Source organism: Choloepus didactylus, chromosome 18, assembly GCF_015220235.1.
Source record: "Choloepus didactylus isolate mChoDid1 chromosome 18, mChoDid1.pri, whole genome shotgun sequence".
In the NCBI taxonomy this organism is placed as follows: Eukaryota; Metazoa; Chordata; class Mammalia; order Pilosa; family Megalonychidae; genus Choloepus; species Choloepus didactylus.
This window is the reverse complement of record NC_051324.1, coordinates 62,053,972-62,079,072: the sequence shown is the minus strand read 5'-3', so window position 1 is coordinate 62,079,072 and position 25,101 is coordinate 62,053,972. Positions and strand designations below refer to the sequence as shown.

The window sequence follows — 25,101 nt, the reverse complement described above, 5'->3', positions numbered from 1 at the left end:
GTCATTTTGTCAAAAATCAATTGATCATAAACGCAAGAATTTATTTCTGGACTCTCAATTTTATCCTATTTATCAGCATGTCTATCCAAGAGCTAGGACCATAATCTTGATTGCTATATGTTTATCTTAAGTTTTGAAACAGAGTAATATAAATCCTCCAACTTTGTTTATCTTTTTCAAAATTGTTTTGGCTGTTCTAGGTCTTTTGCGTAATCATACATGGTATAGAATTACCTTACCAATTTCTACAAAAAAGTGTTGGGATTTTGCAAGGATTGTGTTGAACTTATAGCTCAATTTGGGAAGAACTGCCATCTTGAATATATTAAGTCTTCAAATCCATGAACACAGAATATCTCTCCATTTATCCAGATCTTTTAAAATTCCTCTCAGCAATGTTTTATAGTACTCATTGCATGAGTCTTCAACTTGTTTCATTTCTCATAAATATTTTATTCTTTTTGATGTTACTGTTAATAGAATTGTATTAAATTTTCAGATTTTTCATTGCTAATATATAGAAATACAACTGACTTTTGTACATTAATGTTGTATTCTACAAACTTAAGACACTTACTGGCTCTAGAATTTCTTTTATGGATTTCATAGATATCCATCATTCAGGATCCTGTCTTATGAAGACAAGTGTACTTCTTCTTTTTTCAATCCATACACCTTTTTTTTTTTTAAACCTTAGTACACTGGCTAGACCCTCCAATACAATATTAAGTAAAAGTGGCAAAAGCAGACATCCTTGCATTGTTCTTAGGAGGAAATACATTTAGTCTTTCAAAATTAAGTATATTAGCTGTGGGTTTTTCACAGAATTCCTTTATTAGGTTGTGCAAGTTCCCTACTTGTCCTATTTCCCAAGAAGTTTTGTTTTGTTTTCATCATGAATGGGTATTGGATTTTTTGCCTCGCTTGAGAAGATCATGTGAATTTTGTCCTTTACTCTCTTAATATGCTTCTAAATATGCTTATTCTATTAATATGCTAATTAATTGATTTTCAGATGTTAAAACAACCTAGCATAAATTCTATCTGATCATGGTGTATAATCATTTTTATATGTTGCCAGATTCAGTTTACTAATATATTGTTAAGGGGTTTTGTGTATATGTTTATGAGAGAAATTGGTCTTCAGTTTCCTTTTCTTGTAAAGTGTTTATTTGGCTTTGATATCAAGGTAATACTTGCTTCACAGAATGAAATCGGAAGTAAGTTTCCTTCCTCCTTGATTTTCTGGAAGAGTTTTCAAAGGATTAGAATTATTTCTTCTTTGAATATTTTATGAAATTCACCAGTGAAGTCATCTAGTTCTAGGCTTTTCTTTGTAACGAGACTTTTAATTACCAATTACATTTCCTTACTTGTTATAGGTTTATTCAAATTTTCTATTACTACTTGAGACAGTTTTGTTAATTTGTGCCTTCTAGGAATTTGTTCTTTTCATCTAAGTTGCATAATTTTTTGGCAAAAAGTTTTGGATAATATCACCTTATAATCATTTTATTTTCTGTATGATCAATAGTGATGCCCCTTGTTAATTCCTAATTTTGGTAATTTGTATCTCTCTCTCTTTTTAATTTTTTTCTTTTGTTCAATTTAACCAAAGGTCTGTCAAATATGTTGACCTTTTCAAAAACCAACTTTCCGCTTCATTGATTTTCTCTATTTTTATGTTTGCTGTTTCTTTGCTTTCTGCTATAATCTTTATATTTTCCTTTCTTCTGCTTTCTTGGGCAGAAGCTTGCTTTTCCTTTTCTAGTTTCTTAAGGTAGAAGTTTAGGTTACTAATTTGAGAACTTTCTTTTTGGATATAGGTATTAAAAACTATAATTTTTTCTCTAAGCACTGCTTTACTTGTATACCATAAATTCTGATACATCATATTTTTTGCTTTAATTCAGTTAAAATATTTTCTAATTTCCCTTGTGATTTCTTCTTTGACTTACAAGTGAGTTAAATGTGCTTGATTTAATTTCCAAATATTTGATGATTTTCAGTATTTCTTTTTGTTGTTTATTTCTTATTATCAATGGGGTCAAAGAACATACTTCATGTGATTTTAATTCTTTTAAATTTGAGACTTGTCTTATAACCATGCATATGGTCTATCCTGCAGAATGCTTCATCAGTGCCTGCAGTTTTTGGGTAGAGTGATTTAAATCATCACCCAAGTCTCAGACTCACCTCTGAGTGGCACATTTACAGACAAAGCCAACTTTGAAAACTTAACTGAAATTGGAACCCATCCACAGAACATGAGACAAGACTTGTGCACTGAAACCAATTGGGTTGATAAGCTACTAAAACAAAAAAAAAAACTCAACATTACTCAGGGGATTCTAACAGGACTTAAAACCTACACAATATACAGTATATATTCTTTTGTGATCAGCTTCTTTCACTCAGCATAATTTTGAGATTCATCTGTATTGTTGTAGCTATGAGTAGTTTGTTCCTTTTCTTTGCTAGTTGTATTCTATAAACATTTTATTTATCCATTCGTCTTTTGAGAAACATGTGGGTCATTTCCAATTCTGGGCTTTGGGGAATAACGCTGCTGTGAACATCTGTATATAAGTCTTTGGACATGTCTTCATTTCTCTGGGTTAAATACCTAGGAACGGAATGGCTCATTAGCACAGCCATTGCACGTTTAACTTTTTAAGAAATTTAAATTTTTCCCAAGTGGCTGAACTATCTTATGTACACACCCACAGTGTATAAGAGCTCCAGTTGCTCCATGTCTTCACCAACACTGTCACTGGAGACTAATCTTAATCATTTTAATCATTCTAATGACTATGTGGTGGCATCTCAGTTTGGTTTTAGTTTGCAAATCCCTGATGAATGATGATATTGAACATGTAATTATTAATAATTCATACAGATTATTGTGCAAGGTGTCTGTTCAAATCTTTTGCCCATTTTTAATTAGGTGATTTGTCTTCTTACTGAATTGTAAAAGTTCTTTTATATTTTAGCTGCAAGTTCTTTGAAATGTAAGTTTTGTGACTCTTTTCTCACATTGCCTGGCTTGTCTTACTTTCTTTTGTTGTTTCTTAATGGTGTCTTTCAAAGAGCAAAGGTTTTTAATTTCAATGAAGTCCAATGTAGCAATTTTAATTGAAATTCAATTTTCAGTTTTACTGCACTGTGATCAAAAATATTTGTTCTTTGTGATGTCAAGTCTCAGAAATATACTGAGGGTTTCTTCATGGTCTACTGAGTTTTACAACTGTTACATGATTGCAGGAATTTAATGTGTTGTCGAAATATAGTGTGTTGAAATAATGTGTTGTCAAAAGGAGAAATACAGCTATTAAATAAACTGTTATTTAGACCCTTTATTTGTTTGGCTTTTGCCTCCTTGATCTGTCAAAGACGCAGAAAGTATACTAATGCACCCCATGACTGTCTGTCAGTTTCTCCAAGTATTCCTAATACTTTCTCCTTTTTAGATTGAGTACTCTTGCTTTAGCATGTAAAGATACATCCTTTTGTCCCGTTTATTGATACTATAACATTCCTACTTTTTGTCTGAATGTAAGTGATATACTCTCACTATCCTTTTAATATAATTTTTTGGTAAACTGATTTTAGTCATGCCTTTCATAAACAACTTACATATATGAATACACACACACACGTACACACTTGGATTTAAGTCACTGATACACTCTGTCTTATTTTGGTCATTTTGTTCTGTTCCTGTTTCTGCTTCTTCTGCAATATCTCCACTCAAGTTTTTCTTTTATCTTCTCAAGAATTTTGAGACTGTAGTGTCTTGTTCATTTTATTAATGACTATGTTTAAACATTTCAAAATTATTTTAACTTACCTTTTCTTCTGAGTCTCACCTAGTTCAAGGCAAAGTATTTTACATACTGTGCTCCCCCTATGCTCACTATCTCCTACTTCTTGATCTTTGTTAATATAATGTAGACATTTAGATTGAAGTTGCTGTTATAAAATATATATAATTTCTTTTATACATATTTCTACTTAATATAATTTCTTTTCAAGAATCAACTAACATTAGCATTCTATTTATAACAAGGTATGTAACAATTATTTAAATCTCTCTCTATTTTGTTGGATTCTGGTGTTCTCTACTCATCCTTCCATATGATTTCCCTATGTCTGAGCATTTTTGCCTCATTTCTGAATTGATTGATGTGTCCATGTAATTTTTTTCAGAAGATGAATAAGTGGTATATATTTTCTGAAATGTTACATATAAGAAAATGTCTTTCCATGGATTTCACAAGTGAAAAACTTCTTGGTTGTATACAAAACTGAGTCACAACCTTTCTCCTTCAAAACTCATAACTGGCTTATTTTTCTAATTTATTTGCCATTTTCATCCTGCCCAGGAATTTGCAGATTTTTCATTTCATTCCTGAGATTCAATTCTCTTCCCAGATGTATCAAAATTTCATTGCATTAACTTTTGCTTAACATGTAGCCTCTTTAATACAGCTCATGGCTTCTTATAAAAGCATCACTTTTCTGAATTTTTTTTCTGAATTTTACAGTAGATCCTTTTCAAAAGTCTATTTTTATCCTGCGACTGCTGAATGCTGATGCTTTTTCTTGTTTTACAGAATGTTTTCACAGGTCCTAGGTCATTTTTTTGGTTCTCCTTACTTACCCATGAATTCTGTGATTTGTTAATTTTATATCATCAGTTCCAAGAAGTCCCAAAGGTGCCTATCATATTCTCAGCTTATCTCAGGAAGTTGTACTGTCAGCTTTAGCAATTTCAAATACTTAGTTTTAGCCTTCTTAATGATTTACTTAAAAAGCCTTGCCTTAGGGCTCATTCCTTCAATATTTTCTGTATTCCTTTAAACTTGAAGCCTATAAGAGAGCTTCCTATGCATCTTCTTTGCATATTTGAACCAGAAAGTCTCTACCCTCCAGGACAAATTTTCAACAGGAACACAGAGAGAATGGAATTTCAAGCCCCATTTTCAGAACCCAAATTCACACAACTCATGATGAATGGAAATCCAAATCAAGAAAACACCACCACAACAACACAGTTCCAAACTAATAAATCCTACAGGGCTCAGCTGGATTCAAACATGAAACCTTCCTTAGGATGTTTCTACCCTCCAGTGTAGGGTTGGAACTCCTAAGGAAGACAACTCCAGATGAAAATGAAATCACAAAAGATATTACAACATTCTTTATAATCAGGAAAAAATTAAAATAAACTAAATACCTTTGAATAAGGAAGTTGATAAAATATTCACATGAAGAAATACATTCAGCATTAAAAGGAATGCACTACATCAAAACAGGCCACAGAAACATAAAAAGAGCAAATCTGACCAATCAATATATAAAATCTGTTAGTATTTATCTATCTTTTTAAAAACAGAGGCACAAAGCCATAATATATACTGTAGATAAAAGTAGAAATAGACTGAAAGAATATACAGCAAATTTACCAAAGTGGTTTTCTCAGAGGTAGAGACGAGAGAGTAACAGGACTGTGTAACAATAACAAAGCAAACTTCATCTGTACTGTTTTAGTTGAATTAAACCAAGTATCAACAATTATTGATTCTTCATGATGAGTACCAAGGTGCTTGTAGTGCTTCTCTCTATTATTTTTTTAAAATTTATTTTTCTCAAAATTAAAAGAGATACTACTTAATCTGTGCAAGAACTGGAGATAGCTTCTGTCATCCTGAATTGCCAGTTGAAAATAATTTCTATAACATATCGATAAAATTCTAATTATGGAACATGAACAAACACACACATTAATCTCAGCCCTTGTGTTACAGAAACTGAATGGTCATGAGGTTTCACCTGTAGGCTGATCCCATCCCCCAACATGAGGTACGTTCTTGTCATTACTGTATTTGTAAGTGGAACTTGAAAATGATCATTCTGGCATCGCTTTAAGGTTAAGTCAAGAAGGTACTATCTTTTGTGTGTGTGCTAATGAAGGTGTCAGGGATTGATTTAGGTGATGAATGTACAACTATGTAATGGTACTGTAAACAATCGAAAGTACGATTTGTTTTGTATGACTGCGTGGTATACGAATATATCTCAATAAAATGAAGATAAAAAAAAAAAAAAAGAAGGTACTATCCCTTTATCATTTTGAATCTCTGACCCTACTGTGTGAATACTTTTGATAAAGCTTTTTTAAAAGAATAAGGTCTGTCATATTTAAGATTAGAATGCACCTTCCTACTGAGAAAGTGACTTTCCAAAAGGATGGTGTGGTGGCTGTCTTACCTGTTCTTTCATTTCGGCATAGACTTTCTCTGAGTTCAGTTCCACCTGCCGCTTAAACTCTTCCAGGGCAGCATCTGCCTGCTGGGCCTGCAACCTCTGAATTTCAGTCACACGAGTTAGCTGTTCCTCTTTCTCCCTAGAAAAGTTCAGAAAAGCTCCAGAATTCAAATACAAAATAAAAGAATATTTAACCTGCTCTAAAATAAAATTCAGATTTCAATTTGTGATCCAGTTCCTACAAAACTTACCTTTAAAAAGTTGAGAATAATTTGTCTTAAGAGAAAACAAAACAAAACAAAATATGTGCTCTGATGAGAGCACCACTACTTCAAAAGATTTTCTTAAATACAAAACTGTTCAAAACCATGTACTGTCATCAACTGATAAGTGGTTCAACACAATGTGGTCTATCCAGACAATGGAATATTAGTAGGCCTAATATTCTACCCTCCAGTGTAGAATGAATGAACTGATACATGCCACAACATGGACCCTGAAAACAGTGTGCTAAATGAAAGAAAACAGACACAAAAGACCACATACTGCTTGAGTCCAATTAGATGAAATACTCAGAACAGGCAAATCCATGGACACAGAAAGTAGATTAGTGGCTGTCAAGGGCTGGGACAAGGGGAAAATAGGGAGTGATGCTAATGGGTATGGGGCTTCTTTTGGGTTTGATGAAGATATTCTGGATTTAGATAGTGATGATGGTTGCAGAACCTTGTGAATATACTAAAAACCATGGAATTGTATACTTTAAAAGGATGAATTTATGGTATGTGAACCATATATCAAAAAAAAAAAAGAAGAAGAAGAAAGAATCCAGATGTCAAGAGAAATATCTCTAAAAGTCATGTCTACTCAGCAGCTGACCTGCAGGGCAGTAGATCCAACAGTGCAACAAGATGGCCGGAAATTATTGTACCGCCGATATAGAAGATTTGCCTAAAAGAACTAATAACGATTTCATTTCTTCACACCTCAAACAGAAAGTATAGTCAAAAGAGTTCAACAAAACAAGAGAAAATCTTTGCATATGAATAGAACAAAAAATAAAGGTTTTAGTTTATAAATCCAAGAAAGTTAATAATAGCTAATTTTGAGTTTTGACCAGACGCTGGGCACTGTGTACCATGTTTTTACATATCTTCTCTCATTTATGCTCACAGCAACTCTATATAATGGCATTATTATATCCCTAATTTTACAGGAAACCAGGGCCTAGGGAATATTTCCAAAGTCAAAACACCTGGGAAGAGGTCAAGCCAGGACTCCATTCCCAGCAGTCTGCTTCTAGAGCTTGTGCTTTTCTACAATCCTGTGTGGCTTTCCCAACTTTCCAGAGTCCATAGGAAGAGGAACTTGGCTCACCTCCACTCAATGGGAAAGTCAACACATAGAGAAAACAATTATCTTACCATTAACTGTAATATTGAAGAATGCTGAATCATGAGATTATTTAACTCAAGCAAATCAAATTTTAGATAAACATCATAATGGAGGGAAAAAGTATTTCCGAAACCAAGATGCTACTGTCTTCTAAGACCCCAGCAAAAAAAAAAAAAAAAAAAAAAAAAGAGCTTTTTGGAGTTACTTAGATTTGAGTTTACAAACTTCTCTGACAATAATGTCTAGGCTTTCCAATAAGAAAATATATGTATGTCAAGTATCAAAACACCAAAGAACTGAAATCCTTTCTTGACGCTTAGATGGTAAAAAGGCTGATGAGAAAAACAGTGCCACCTACTTTCCATTTTTGCAGGACTGTTCCGTCCCTTTGTGAAGAGATGGAGCAATGTATATCTAGATTAGGGTTTCCCCACTGTGTTTGGACGTGGCTTATCTGCAAATAAGGAGTTCTCTATGTACAGGCTGGAGGAGCACACCCTGTATCCCTCTTTCCTTAATTTTTCATTTTAAATACCACCTGTGTCTATTTATCTCTTCATATCCACCACACATCTTCACACCCGAAGATGACAGCAATCATTACATCTCCATGATACCAACGCAATTTCCCACTGAAATCTCTTTTTCTTCCATGTGTCTGTTATATAGGCATAGCCACCATTTTTATGGCATACAGTGTTTAATACAAGGCCCCAAGATGTGTGATGCCCCACAGTGAGAGCTAAGCCATTCCAGATCATGAAGCATGCCAGATGTGGCTCCTGGTTACTGTAGGCTTCTGCAAGTTTTTTTTAAAGCTTTTCTTTAGTTGACTGTTTAATGGGAACCTGAATGTCTTGTGGTCCTCCATTTCTCTTACATGTTGTTGTAACATGTCTTTAATTTTAACTGGTTGCTAAGTTCCAAGGCTTTTATATTTGTGACACAATGTCAAGATTTTTAGCTCTGATTTTGCCACTTAATATCAAGACTGGTTCAGAGAAGATGGTGATCATACTGAAGACTGATTCGAGGGGCAGGACTACGTAAAAAAAGACTGAGCACTCCAATGGCTGTAGAGAATTTTAAGAGTGCATTTTCACCCTTCCTATATTATACTGCCCAAGCAGGAAGCATTGGGTTATATGTGAGGTTACATAAAAACACGGAATATTTTCTTTTAATATTCAATAGTTGAATATTAAAACAGCATAAGGGAACAATTACAAGTCAGGACAAATTTTATCAGATACCTTAGTCTAGACCTGGGTTGACAACAGGATGGATGTTCTCTGATGTGACACCCTCAATTGATTGGTAGGGGCTTCCTGGAATCCTCTATTAGGAAGATTCTGAGATGAGGCTCGGGGGAAAGGCTACTATACTTGATGAGTGATTCATTCATCTGTCTCCACTGCAGGAGTTTGGGGTAAGATGGTACAAGGGCTGCTTCTCTACCATCCAAGGACTGCAAAGACTATTTCATTTGATGTTAGTATTTAAATTTTGAGTCCCTTCTAAAACCACTTGTGAAGCCTATTTCGTAACTATTATTAAAATTTACTTAAAGTTTACCTTTGCTTGGACTCTCTGTCTATACATAAAGAAGAGAGCACACTGGACTATATTAGAAAATCTTAAAAGTTTATGCATCTTACAAGGGGTGACTCAGTGTGATTGTGAAAACCCTATGGATCGCACTCCCTTTATCCAGTGTATGGATGGATGAGTAGAAGAATGGGGACAAAACCTACATGAAAAATAGGGAGGGATGGGGGGGATGATCTGGATGTTCTTTTCTTATTTTTATTCTTTATTCTGATTCTGATTCTTTCTGGTGTAAGGAAAATATTCAAAAATAGATTGGGGTGATGAATGCACAACGATAAGATGGTACTATGGACAGTTGATTGTACACCATGGATGACCGTATGGTATGTGAATATATCTCAATAAAATTGAATTTAAAAAAAGTTCATGCATCATAAAATTTTCAAATAGGTACCATTAATTAGCCCAAAGGAAATTTTGCTAATACATTTTAAACTAATACATGACCTACAGCTGAAATATCAACTTTGTTCTATGCATATTGGAATAAGTTATATTTGCTGTACAATAATTAATATGAGCTATTAAGCCAATGTAAATACTTTCAATTTAATAGAACAAATCTTATCCACTATATCTTCTCATTCTTAGCTACCAAGTTTAGCTCGTTTACTTTATAATTAACTTATGACCACGTAAACCAAAGTTATAAACTTTAGCCATGTATTAAAGACCATATTAAAATACTGTCAAAAAGCAACTGCTGTTACTTGATAATTTCTATCCTAATTTACAAAGCCCAAATATTGTTTTATATTAAATAGCAAGCACAGGAAAATGTGTGTAGTCTCCTTACTTGTTTCCAGTCCCCTACTCCCACAACACCTGCTGAGTTAATCTGGTAGTAAAGCTGAATATCAAAGGAGGCCTCACCTCAATCAATGTAAATGAATGTTCTTGTCCAGATAAAATGTGACAAATAAATGAAGCTCCACTAATATGTAGGACTCTTCCATCTTAATTTAAACAAAATATCTGTCAATTCAAATAAAGGCGATAATCAATCATTTTTATGAGGAATCCATCTTGACTTCTACAAGGTGTTGAAGTAGAAGTGGTAACAGAGTTTGAAGCAAAGGTCTGGGCTCCTCATGACATAAGAACAGTACTCCTTATTACCATGATTCCTAATAGTATGTCTTACAAGAAGCACATACACTTGCAAAAATCTGACTTTGAAGATGATTTTTTTCAACAGAACTAGTTGTGGAGCCAAGCACATATGCACCATTCAAATGTCTTAGAGCTGGGCCTCCGTGAAGGCCTTATAGTGAAGGACACAGAGACAGAGAAAGCCACAGGTAAGCAGCCAGAAGCTGGACATCAACAGAACCCAGAAAAGAAGGGAGAGACCAGGAGAGGCCACCTTGGGCACTGCCATGTGACAGAAAAGCCAAGGGCCAAGGGTCACTGGCAGCCAGCCCCAGAATGCCACAGTTTTCTGGGAGAAAGCATCACCTTGATGATGCTTTGATTGTGGACTTCTAACCTCAAAACTGTGAGCCAATAAATTCCTGTCATTTAAGCCAACCCACTGCTTGGTATTTGCTTTAGTAGCCAGGAAACTAAAACAGGTAGGCAGAGAATTTGCTTCTTAGCTCCAATTTCTTTATAAAATTGCAGTCAATTTTCCTCATCTGAGTATAAAAAGGATAAAGAAAAATGAGAGCTACATTTTTACACAACCACAAGCTAATTCAGATTAAAGGATGTTCTGAAGTACATGGTTATTCCAAAAAAGGCGATAAAATGTCCAAAACTAATGAACTACACGTCAGCATTTCTTAAGCTTTACAAGCTAAAGTTTATACGTGCAGGCCAACTTTAATTTTAAAATCTTCCTTTCGCATATTTCTGTACCAGCAGTTTTCATAAAGGATGGCAATGATCCACCATATATTTATAAGGTTTCACATTACAGAGTATATTTCATTTGCTGCCAGCTTGGCATCTCCCCTGGAAACTCCAAGAGAAACAAAAGTACACAAAAAACAAGTCTGAAAAATAGCTAGAAAAGTCTCCATTCCCTTTCCAGCTGGGCTGGAAAACAGATTTCAAAGCAGTAATATCATCTATACTTGGTGCAAGTTGATTAGAGTGAGTCAGTCAAAACATTAAAATACAACTATGACTTAAAGGGTACTAAAAAAATACCTTTTACTGAGCATGATAGATGAAAAAAATGATATAGTGTCTTCTTCATCTGACTGCTGAGACTATGGACTCTGCTAAATTCTTGTAAAAAATGGCTAACACTGAGGCTTCAAGAGTCAAAAGGAACACTCAGTAAAATTGGAATTAGTATTGGTCTACATTTGACTGTACAACATTAAGATAGATTTACATGCAAAAACCATGCAGAAAGACTATATTTTACTCCATTCTCATAGAAATTTGGTGGGAAAATTAAATCACATTTCTTAAAATGAGGAACCATAATTGTATAGATTTTTTCTATTGAGGAAAATTCCTTCTTTCAAAACACTTCTCTGAAATGATCATCCACATCAAATCAAAATACGATTGACTATTTTGTAATCATTGGGGGAATGAAATATTCCATGGAACTAAATCCACAACTGAAAAATTGTCTTCAAACTTCAGTGAGCAAATGTTTTTTTTAAAAAAAACAACCTACTTTTGATTTCCCAATAATCGTATGATATATTCTTTCTTAAATGAAATATATTAGACATAATTTCATCTTTTGTGCATGATTCAAGATCATATTAGGAACTATTTAGTATTATAGTGAAATCTTTCTGGATTGTGTTGAATGAATCTGACTAACCTAGATTTTCTATGAATCGTTGAGAGGGAATGTTAATATCTATAACTATGATTCTGGAATTTTTCTCTCTCTCTCTATTCTATCTATTGTTACCTCATATTTTAAAACTCTGTTATTAAGTACAGATATATATATATAATTATATATATATATAATTATATATATATATATATATATAATTTTTAACTCTTACAGAGGTATTGACCCCTTTATTATAAAATATCCTTCTTGCCAAATATTTAAGGAAGAATTAATACCAATCCTTGACAAATTCTTCAAAATAACTGCAGAGGAAGGAACACTTCCAAATTTATTCTGTGAGTCTGAGATTGTCCTGAAACAAAAATCAGACAAAGACATCAAAGAAAGCTACAGACTAATATCTCTTATGAATATAGATGCAAAAATCCTCAACAAAACACTAGGAAACCAAATCTAGCAACATATAACAGGAACGATGCATCCTGACCCAGTGGGAATGCACATTTGATTTAATATTCAAAAATTAATCAATGTCATAACCATATAAATAGAACAAAAGACAAAAAATATAAGACCATCTCGATTGATGCAGAAAAAGCACTTGACAAAATCCAACACCTTTTCATGATATAAACACTTAACAAACAAGGAATAGAAAAGGAACGTCCTCAATCTGATAAAAGGTACCTATAAAAAACCTACAGCTAGCTTCACATCCAATGATGAAAGACTAAAAAACCTTTTCCCCTAAGATAAGGAACAAGACAAAGATGTCCACTGTTACCACTTCATTCAACATCATTCTGCAGGTTCTAGCCAGAGAAATTAGGCAAGAAAATGAAATAAAAGGCACTCAGATTGGAAAGGAAGTAAAACTGTTTCTGTGTGAAGACTACATAGTCTTATACATAGAAAATCGTAAGGAATACACACACGCACACAATATTAGCATTCATAAATGGGTTCAATGAGGTTGTAGAATACAAGATCAACATACCAAAATCAACTTTATTGAACTGGAAGATAGATGCATAGAAATTATTCAATCTGAAGGGCAAAGAGAAAAATAGATTGGAAAATAAATAAGCTAAGCCAAAGGGGCCTGTGGGACAATAATAAAATGAATAAAACATGTTTAATTGGAGTTACAGGAATAGAGGGAAGAGAATATGCAATGGAAAAAAAATCTGAATAAATAATACCTGAATATTTCCCAATTTTTATGAAAGATATAATTATACTGATTGAAAAAGCTCAGCAAAGCCCAAAAAGGATAAAGGGAAAACAAAACAAAACAAACAAAAATATTTGTTATTATCTGTTATCTGTCTTTTTGACTGTAGCCATCCTAAGAGATGTTAAGTGCCAAGGTGTTCATCTGATGGAACACTCTTCTGACAAAAACCTTTTATTGTCAACATTTAGAATCATCCAAAGAGTCTTGCCTCTAGGGTCAAACTCCAGTCCTAAAGAACCATGATTGGTTGAAACAAGTTAGTTATGAACAGGAAAGAGGAATCGTCAACTATCCAAAAACTTTGTACTATATGGATTTCAATTAAGTAGTCCATAAATCTCTTGAAGTCCACTGGATTATATTCTAAGTGGATAATTATAATTCAAAAAAAAATTGATTCTGGCATCAACCTCCTAGCCTTCTTTCTTAGTAATGTAGTCATGATCTTGAAGTTGTATGGGTCCTGGAAGGAAATTCTGACATCTACTCTGTCAAATACTGTAGAAGTATAAGAAATGGTTATCTTGGAGAAACTACAATCTGACTAAGGAGAAAGACAAAATGCAAGGAAAAAATCAAATAGTAGCACAGTATTAAATATACTAAATTTTGTGACAAATTTTAAGTGCTTTAGTAACACAGAATAGAAAGAGGCAGTGAGAGTCAGATAAGGAAACTAATCTCAGAAGATAAGAAAATTTATGTATAAAGTAGAAAATAAAGTTATAGGTAAATTTAATGAAAGTTTTAAATATTAACAGTTTAAAATTTTACATAATAATTGTGTGCTACAGTACCTTCTACCTATAATATGGGTCTCTAACTAAATCAAAAGAACACTATCTCAGCAAATAGGAACGCTATAAAAGGAATTAACATTGCTATGGTAAAATAAGAAAATCTTGAGAAAATAATCCTTGAAGATAAAATAGCCACAGTATAAATAGTGAAGAAAAATTCCTTTAAAATATTTAAACTATTAAACTTCAAAATAAATCCCATATCTAATTATGCTTCTTTTTATGTTTCCTATATTTAAGAAACTAGTGATTAAAAGATTCTTATATAAATTACATATCATATATGCAAAGTTTACATATATACTTACCAAGACATCTTATTTTAGAGGCAGTATTATATCAGTAAATAATAAGGCAATTTTTGTTCATCCTGTAAAGTGACAAAGCCTAATTATTTTGAAATAGGTACCAGACCACTTCTTGTTACTAGGGAGAGGAAGAAAGAGTGTGAAGTCACTCAAGCAGAATGATAAGTAAACCAAAGCCAGATCAAAGGAATAAAGAAGAAAGGCTGAAATGTGAAGCTGAAATATTTATTTCTTTCAAAACATCATTCATGCCTTGTCCCTGGGCAGTTCAATATTTCAAAGTAGCTGGAAAGTATTCTCACTTAGATTCATCACTATGCACAAATAGATCAAAATTAAAGGAGGCAAAGTTTCTCTTTATTTACCAAATATAAAAGTAATATTTATCATGTGAGGGAAGCTTTTATTATTTATATGTTTTTATTAGAGAAGTTGTAGGTTTACAGAAAAATCATGCAGAAAATACAGAGTTCATATATACCCCTTCCCACACACACACTAGGGAAAGGGTTTTTTGCCTACTATAAATGATTTCAAAACAACATGAAATGTATTTTAAAGTCACATTAGATTTTTTTCAGTACTTTTGGTGAATGATGTTGCTATAATTTGTAATATTCATAGCTTTAACTATAATTTTAAAATATCTTTGCAATTGATAAAGTGGAGAAAACATTTATTGACTATCTACTATGTTCATATATTATTTAATTTGATTTTTATAAATATCCCAGATATAGTTATTATTTACATTTTCTTTTCAAGAATCAGAATATTGAAGTTAAGAAGAGTTAAGTAATTTTCCCAGGTTCACATGTAAATGGCAGAACTTGAAAGTAAACTAACCACTCTTGATTTTACAGTCCAAACTTATTCTTTTGCATCATACTATTCTTTAAATTGATAAATAAATGTACACTTTTTTTTACTAAATTTCCAATATTAATTAATTGAACTTATACCCTAATCCATATTGTACTTTATCCTTACATAAAGTTAAAACTTGCATATCAAATCACTTTTAGAAAGAGAATGAAAACAAAAGTCTTCATACAATTATTTAACACCTTTTTTTCTGCCAGGATCTGTGTTAGGTGCTAGAAATATAAAAGCAATTAAGATGTCTCTGCTTTCACTACAGGAAACAATACAAACTGTAATACTTTCAGTGTCATAAAAGCTAGATGATATGAATACAATACTTTGAGCAAGCAAGAACCAGAATAATTCATTGTGTCTAGAGTAAAACGAGAAAGCTTCATAAAGGACATGGCATTTTGGTATGGTCATAACAGAATACTTAATAGGTATTTCACACATGCACATACATCCACACATATGAGTTACATATTCACTTCAACATGGTGAATTATTCCATATTTTAGTATACTTTTATAAAATATATTTACTTTTATTCCTGACCTTTATACTTTCTATGAAAAAAGAAAATCTTCATCAGAATATTTTTATTTATTTATTTAAAGAGGAAAATGAATACGGTCGGGGCAAAGGATTTCTCGAGATAGGATTAAGATTTTCTTTGAGAGATAATAAAATATGCAACCATTTTTACTTCTTATCAAAGCATATACTCTTCTGCTATTTGCATGAAAGTCTATGTTTCCTCTATGGTGGTTTTAAGATACCAATCTTTATTTGTTGATACATGTAATCCATGTTTCAATGACTATTTGTTCCCACCTAATACTTTTCCAGTGGTTCCAGAGGTTGTCTTGAATGTGCTTAATAATAAATACAGTCACCTGTTAATCTGCTTCCACATGGGATTTAAGAATTCATTTACCACTTCATGCCCAACACTGTGCTAACTGTTGATGGTTGCTAACATGACCACAGACATAGGGGACTGGTGGTTTGATGGGTTGAGCCTTCTACCATAGGTTTTACCCTTGGGAAGATGGTTGCTGTAAAGGAGAGGCTAGGCCTCCCTATAATTGTGCCTAAGAGCTTCCTCCCGAATGCCTCTTTGTTGCGCAGATGTGGCCCTCTCTCTCTAGCTAAGCCAACTTGAAAGGTGAAATCACTGCCCTCCCCTCTACGTGGGATCAGACACCCAGGGGAGTGAATCTCCCTAGCAACGTGGAATATGACTCCCAGGGAGGAATGTAGACCCGGCACCGTGGGACGGAGAACATCTTCTTGACCAAAAGGGGGATGTGAAAGGAAATGAAATAAGCTTCAGTGGCAGAGAGATTCCAAAAGGAGCCGAGAGGTCACTCTGGTGGGCACTCTTACGCACAATTTAGACAACCCTTTTTAGGTTCTAAAGAATTGGGGTAGCTGGTGGTGGATACCTGAAACTATCAAACTATAACCCAGAACCCATGAATCTCGAAGACAATTGTATAAAAATGTAGCTTATGAGGGGTGACAATGGGATTGGGAAAGCCATAAGGACCACACTCCACTTTGTCTAGTTTATGGATGGATGAGTAGAAAAATAGGGGAAGGAAACAAACAAACAGACAAAGGTACCCAGTGTTCTTTTTTACTTCAATTGCTCTTTTTCACTCTAATTATTATTCTTGTTATTTTTGTGTGTGTGCTAATGAAGGTGTCAGGGATTGATTTAGGTGATGAATGTACAACTATGTAATGGTACTGTGAACAATCGAATGTACGATTTGTTTTGTATGACGGCGTGGTATGTGAATATATCTCAATAAAATGAAGGAAAAAAAAAAAAGGAAAAACATCAATGAACTATTCAGACCCAGTTGCTGTATTAAAGGATCTTTCAGAGTAGTAGGGAGCAAAGACATTGAATTAATACTAATAAGAAGAATAAATGTTCAATTCCTTGAACAAAGAAGAAATAAAGGGCATTAAAGGTTTATAAAAAAGCGGGACAAAACCTCAGCCAGGAGTTAAGATGTGAGGAAGTGAGGTTAAAGCTAACGATTTGAAGGATGAGTAGAATTAGGTAAAAGAACATACAGGGTAAGGGCATTTCAACATAGAGGATAACAAATGGAGAAACCTTGAAATGGAAAGGCTGTTGTTAATTCAAGAAAGAGAGCAGAGGCCAGTGTGACCAAAGTGCAGAGAGCAGAGAGAGAGGGTCTTGTTTCAGACTGGGAAGTAGGCAGGAAATCATAGCATGCGGCCTTCTGGGCTACACTGAGGCCTTAGGTTGTTCTAAAGCCAAACAGAAGCAACTGAGCCGACAATAAAACAGTTACTACAACTGTATCCCATATGTTACAAAAGGTATTAGAGACATGAAAGATATAAAAAAGACCCAAATTGAAATTCTGGAGATGAAAACTACAATGTGTGAGATGAAAAATACAACAGATAGGATTAAAGGCAAATTACACATTGCTGAAGAAGAGCTTACTGAACCTGAAGACACAGCCACAGGAATTATTCAAAATAAAACAGGAAAAAAGAGAGTTATAAAAAAGGAACAGAACATCAGTGACCACTTTCAGCGACCTAATATATGTTTAACTGGAGGCCCAAAGGAAATGAGGAGGGGATAGAAAAAATATTTGAAGAAATAATGTCCAAATGCTTTTCAAATTTAATGAGAATTATAAATCTAAAGATAGAAGAACTCAATGAACTCCAAGCACAAAAAGAATAAAGAACACTAAATTGAGGCACATCATAATCAAATTGCTCAAAACCAGTGATTAAAAGAAAAGAATCTTAAAAATAGCTAGAAAAACAGACATGACACAGAGGAACAAGGATGAGTACGGCAGCAGATTTCTTGGTGGAAACAATGCAAGTAAGAAGACAGTGAAGCAACATTTAAAAATTCCTGAAAGAAAAAACTATCAACTTAGAATCCTATAACTGGAAAAAATATCTATGAGAAATAAAAGCAAAATAAAGAACTTTTCAATCATACAAATGCTGAAAGAATTCATTACCAAGAGATTCACAACACAAAAAATTGTAAAAGGAAGTACTTTAGGATGAAGGAAAATGACATCAGACAGAAATATGGGTATGTACAAAGAAACAAAGATCATTAGAAATGGTAACTATAAGAGTAAATATATAATATAAATATATATAAATATATAACTTTCTTCATGTTTTTAAATCTCTCAAAATAATTCACTGTTTAATAAAAATAATATTATACTGTGTGTTTATATATATAATTAAAATGTAGGATAAGAATAACACAATGGTCAAGAGGGGAGAAATGGCAGCAAGCAAATGTAAGATTCTTATACACTACTGCATAGTATCACTTAAGGGTATATTGTAATAAGTTTAAAGTGTCTGCTATAAACCCTAAAGCAATCACTAAAATAACAAAACAATGAGTTATGGCTAAAAAATAAATAAAAGAGGTAAAAAAGAATCATTAAAAATATTCAATTAATCCAACATAAGGCAGAAAAAGATGAAAAGTGGAAAAATGGACAGATAGAAGAAACAGAAACAAATAGCATGATGATAAACTTAAAACTAACATAACATTAATCACATAAATGCAAATGGTCTAAATATCTCAAATAAAAGGCAGAGATTGTCAGACTGGTTGAAAAAGCAACACCAACTATTTGCTGCCAATAAGAAACATACTTCTAAAATAAACATGCAAATAGACTAAAAATAAAAGGGTGAAAATTATATACCTTGCCAACACTAATTAAAGGAAAGCTGGAGTGCCTACATTAAGATTAGACAATGTAGACTTTAGTGCAAAGAATACTGCCAGCAGTAAAGAAGGTCATTTCATAGTAAGTCAACTTATCAACAGTACATGGAGCTTCTAAGTAGAGGAAGAAAAACTTCTAGAACTGCAGGGAGAAAAGACACATGCACCATTAAAGTTAGGGATTTCAATATCCTTCTCTATCAGTAATTGATAGAAAAATCTGTTTATCTCAGAAGAATAGACAAGATTTGAATAACACCATCAACTAACCTGACATAAATGATACTTATAGATCACTCTACCCAACCACAGCATAATACATATTATCAAGGTAGATGGAACATTTACCAAGATAGACCACATATTGGAATATAAAATAAGTCTCAATAAAGGTAAAAGAATTCAAGTCATACAATAGATACTTTCTGATTACAGTGGAATTAAATTAGGTAATAAGAAAAATCTCAAGTATATCTCAGTATTTGGAAACTAAACAGCACTCTTCTAACTAATCCATGGATCAAAAAAGAATTAAAATGAAAAACTATAATTTTGAACTTAATGAACATGAAAACAAAACATATCAAAATTTGAGAGATGCTGCTAAGGGAAAATTTTTTAGCATTGAACACCCAGATTAAAAAATATTACACATATTTCAAATCAGTGGCATCAGCTTTCACTGTAAGAAACAAGTAAAAGGGCATATTAACACAAAATAAACAGAAAAGAAATAATAAAAACCAGAACATAAATAAATAAAATACAAAACAGAAAGAAAAACATTAGTCAAAAATCAATAAAACCAAAGTTGGTTCTTTGAAAAGATCAATAAAATTGATAAACATCTAGCCACAATGATCATGATAATAGAAGATAATACAAATTGACAATACAAAAATCAGAGAGGTGATATCACTATAGATACTACTGGTATTAAAATGACAAGAAGGGAATACTACAATTTTTATCCTAATAAATTTAACAACTTACATGAAATGAACAGTGTTCTAGTTTGCTAATGCTGCCAGAATGCAAAACGCCAGAAATGGATCGGCTTTTATAAAGGGAGTTTATTTGGTTACACAGTTACAGTGTTAAGGCCATAAAGTGTCCAAGGTAATGTATCAACAATCAGGTACCTTCACTGGAGGATGGCCAATGGCATCTGGAAAACCTCTGTTAGCTGGGAAGGCACGTGGCCAGTGTCTGCTCCAGAGTTCTGGTTTCAAAATGGCTTTCTCCCAGGATGTTGCTCTCTAGGCTTCAGCTCCTCAAAATGTCACTCTTTGTTGCTCTTGGGGCATTTGTCCTCTCTTCGCTTCTCCAGAGCAAAAGTTTGCTTTCAAAGGCCATCTCCAAAATGTCTCTCTGTAAGCTGAAGCTCCTCTTTCAGTTCCAGTGTGTTCTTCAAAGTGTCCCTCTTGGCTGTAGCTCCTCTTCAAAACATCACTCACAGCTGCACTGTGTTCCCTCTGTCGGTCAGCTCATTTATATGGCTCCAGTGACTCAACTTAGACATACCCCACATGGGCGGAGCAACACCTCCATGGAAATTATCCAATCAGAGTCATCACCCACCACTGGGTGGGGCGCATTCCAAAGAAACACTCGAAGAATTACAATCTAATCAACACTGATAATGTCTGCCCACACAAGATTACATCAAAGATAATGGCGTTTGGGGGACACAATATATTCAAACTGGCACAAACAGATTCCCTGAAATACACAAAGTACCAAAGTTCATCACTCTAGAATAAATAAATAACCTCTATAGCCCTATGTCTAGCAAATAAATTGAATTTGAAGTTAAGATCATTCCCATGAAAATAACTCCAGGCCATGGTGATTTCAATGTTGAATCCTATCTTGCATTTATCAAAGAAATAATGCCAATTATTTCTTCAAATAATATCAATACCAATACTGATTTCAAGACTTATTTCAAAGCTAATATAAACAACACAGTATGGTATTGGCTTAAAGACAGGCAAACAGATCAATGAAACAGAACAGAGAGTTCAGAAATAGATCCACAAATAAATGAACAATTTATTTTTACAGAAGTGCAAAGGCAATTCGGTGGAGAAAGGGTAGCCTTTTCAACAAATGGTGTTGGAACAATTGGATATCCATGTGCAAAAAAAAAAACAACACACAAACAGAGTGGGGGTGGGGAGGGAGGGAGGAAACGAGAAAAAGGAAAATTATAAAACTTTTAGGAGAAAACCTTGTAACCTTGGGTTAAGGAAAGATTTCTTAGGACACCAAAAGCACAATCTAGAAAAGAAGAAATAAATTGGCCTTCATCAAAATTACAAATTTCTTTTCTTTGAAAGACACTGTTAAAAGAATGAAAAGACAAACCACTGACTAGGAGAAAATATTTACCAATCATCTATCTATTTGATAAAGGACTTGTATCCTAATATATTCTTTTCACATTCATTATTTTTATTTAATTTTCTAGCAGACAATTTACATACCTCCCCACCCTTCCTTTAAGTTAGTGCGAGAACAGAAAACTCTAAAGACTTGAAATCCCAAACTATCATGGCTCCATCAATGGCAGTAGTGCAAAATTTGTGACAGTCTTGCTTGTCCAACTCATAAACAGACACTTGAGTGCTGCTATTCTGGTGCAGTGTCTCCAAGGCTGTACTGCAGTCCTCAGTTGTGGCCGTTATCCATGTTGTAGAAGCGTTCCATGGCCGACACATGCTGGATGCTGTTCTTTGGGAGGCCTAGTTTGGAGACGAAGGTCAAGCAGCTGCAGTCATCGTAGTTAAAGAGCATTCATTGGGCAGCAGTTGTAGCCAGCAGCCATGACACTATTCTCAGAGATAAACGATACACTTAAGAGTGGCAGGAACTTTTTGAGGCATCAGTAATAGACACGGTGCTATCGTGGCTGACCCAGGCAGGGCGGCTCCCACTGGAAAAGAAGCTGATCCCTTGAACCCAGCCACCAGTGCCACTGCCACCAAACTCTGACATTAGCTGGCCAAAAGGCATCTTGCTGCTCCACAGAAACTGGCTGCTGTCATCCACTTCTTTAATGTAGGCAGAAAACACTCTGCATTTGAAGTCACAGGATTCTGCTGCCAGCAAAACATTGTTTGGGGTGCCAATCCAAGCTGAGGACCATGGAACAAACAGGCTTTTAATGTGCTTGCTTACCCACCAGTCATTTTCAGACTTGAAGTAACAAACAGAAATGAGTCGTGCTCCACTTCCCACAGCAAATTTGTTCTCTGGGGGACCACTTCACAAAAGTGGCCACATGATTAATTCTCAGGATCCCCAGGGTTGGCTTCCAGATACCATCTTTCTGACTCCAGACAGAGGCACTGCGATCTGCCCTGCAAGTGATGATGCGGTCACTCCTGGGAGCCTAGCCAGCACCTGAGATGTGTCCATTGTGCAACTTGAGTTGATGCACTTTCACCCACTGGCTCCTGTTCTTCTTACAGGTGTGAACTTCGTGGTTGTTGGGGTAAGAGTAATCTGGGTATGATCCCTGATCCAGGCATGACAGGTGATTGGCTCTACTAGCAAAAACTGATACAGAGACTATTCTTGGTGTTCTCAAAGGGTAGAAAGCTGGAGTTGGGGCAGTCCAGACAGTCCCAGAGTGGAGAATTCATGGACTCTGGTCAGTCAATGCAAACAGGCTCTGGCTCATAACATATTTTTAAAACCTTCAAAACTCAATAATAAAACAATCAAACCAATTTATAAAATGGGCTAAAATTCAAACAGGCACTCATCAAAGAAGATATATGTATGCCACATAAGTACATGGAAAGATTTTCATCATCGTTAGGGACATGAAAACTAACATAATAAGTTACTACTATACACTTCTTATAATTGCTAAAATCAAAAACTTTGACCATATCACATTTTGACAAGGATATTGAAGATCTAGAACTCATACACTGCTGTCGGGAATATAAAATGGCACAACCACTTTGGAGAATAGTTTGGCAGTTTCTTAAGAAGTTAAATATATACCTACCATTTTACTTCCAGGTTTATATCAAAGAGAACTGATTGTAAATGTCCACACAAAGCTTGTGCACTAATGTTCACAGCAGGGTTATTTTCAATGAGCAAAAACCAAAAATAGCCCAAATGTCCATCAACAGGTATATGGATCAACAAATATGGTATATCCATACAATGAAATAATAAAAAAAATTAAAAATAAATTAAAATAAATAAATAAAAAGGGATGAACTGTTGATCTATTGTATACCATGGAATAATCTCAAAATAATTATGCCAAGTGAAAGAAGTGAGGCCAAAAAGTATATATACTGTATACTTTTCATTCATTTAAAATCTAGAAATTAAAATACAGTGAAGGAAAGGAGATCAGTATGGTTGCCTGAACATAGGGAAGGTGGGAGGGGTCAAGCAGGAGGGATTACATACAGACATAAAGAAACAATGGAAACCAATGCATGTATTCACATATACATCTTCTTTGTCTTGATAGTAAACAGGTATATATGTATATCAAAACTATGATATTATAAATTTTATGTGCAGCTTATTGTATGTCAATTATAATTCAATAAAGCTCAGTAACAATAAAATGGTCCTTACATTTTATTGAGAGAACTAATTATAAGAGAAGTGAAAATTAAAACTATATTGAAATACTATTCTCACTTATAAGATTTCTAAAAGTAACAGCATATTTTACTGGGAGGCTGTGGGTAAAAAGGCATTTTTATATGCAGCAACAAAAATTCACTGGTATGACTTTCAGAAGGAGAATTTGGCAATATCTAGCAAAACTGCATATATGTTTCCCTCTTGACCCAGCATTCCCACTCCTAGAAAATCACCCTGAATATATATTTTAAACTACATGAAAACACAAATCCAGTAGGTTATTCGCTACAGCACCATCTGTAATTGCAAGTACTGGAAACAACCTGCATGCCCGTGCACAGGACAGTGGTTGCATAAACGCGCATTGGTATGGCATGCTGATGTAAAGAAGAAAGAGGAAGATCTCTACTGACTTCTATGGAATGACTTCCAGGATACAGTAAATGAAAAAAGCGAAGTGTACAGGAGTATCCACACCTTTTGTGTAAGAAAAAAAGAGGAAATAATGAGGTAAGTATGTATTTATTTGTGCAGAAGTAAACACAGGATCAAACAGAGCCTAGTGAGACTCTATTACCCATAGGGGAGGTTGGGAGCACAGCAGAAAGGACAGAAGGAACTGGGGTGGGGTGGGCCGTCTTTGAATATACCTTTAGTGTAGGTCTGACTTTTGGAAGCCTGTTAATGTTCCATTTAGGCAAAAAAAGAAAAGAAAAGAAAAGAAAAAAATAAAGAAGAATGGGGAAGAGAAAATCCCAAAATGAAACACAAACAGAAACAAATAATCCAACTGTATTTGAAATAATCAAGTACAGAATCACACTGAAGGGAAGAAGAAATAACCAAATTAACCTTTGAACAGTTTTTAGATCCCATGTTCTCAGACTAAAGAAAAAAATAAAATCCAAAATATTAACCTCTTAATTTGGTTTTCTCTTTCACAGAGACACGGTTTAGCAATTCAAAAACTATTTTCTGGTATTCTAGGTTTGAGCAAATAACTAAATATATAATGGAAGTCAGGTTTCTCCCTGTCAGTGAAGGGAATAACAAATAAGGGAAGGGGAAAGAATAGAATAAACCCTGTGGTATTGGGTTGGAGTTAGAATTAGTATGATTTCATGGTTTTCATATATTTATCTAGATATAGAAATAGAGATAGATGTGTGTGAGTAATGTACTTGTACATATGGAAGCACACATTATATATACACATGCCTCCAAATATATAAATACACATATGAATGCATCTGTTTGTGTGTATATATACATTAATATATTTCCTGGCTCAGCCTTCTGAGGAAGACTAAAATCAATTTCTTCAGAAAGGAAAAAAAAAAACACTTTTAGGAAATTTCTATGTGCCTAAGAAGAAATTATATTGAAAATAATGAACTGTGATACTTGGAACAAAACCACAAGGAAAACACTAT

General features: G+C 34.0%; 1 protein-coding gene and 1 pseudogene across 2 annotated transcripts in view; both read right to left on the bottom strand.

The window, feature by feature from the left end:
* CEP112 (centrosomal protein 112) overlaps positions 1-25,101 on the bottom strand; it is a 560,812-nt gene that overhangs the window by 327,977 nt on the left and 207,734 nt on the right. For both annotated transcript variants that reach the window (XM_037809125.1, XM_037809126.1), the window contains one exon: positions 6,274-6,409. In XM_037809125.1, the coding sequence (XP_037665053.1) occupies positions 6,274-6,409 (136 nt within the window). The remainder of the gene's footprint in view (positions 1-6,273; positions 6,410-25,101) is intronic.
* Positions 21,544-22,575, bottom strand: LOC119513794 (annotated as a pseudogene).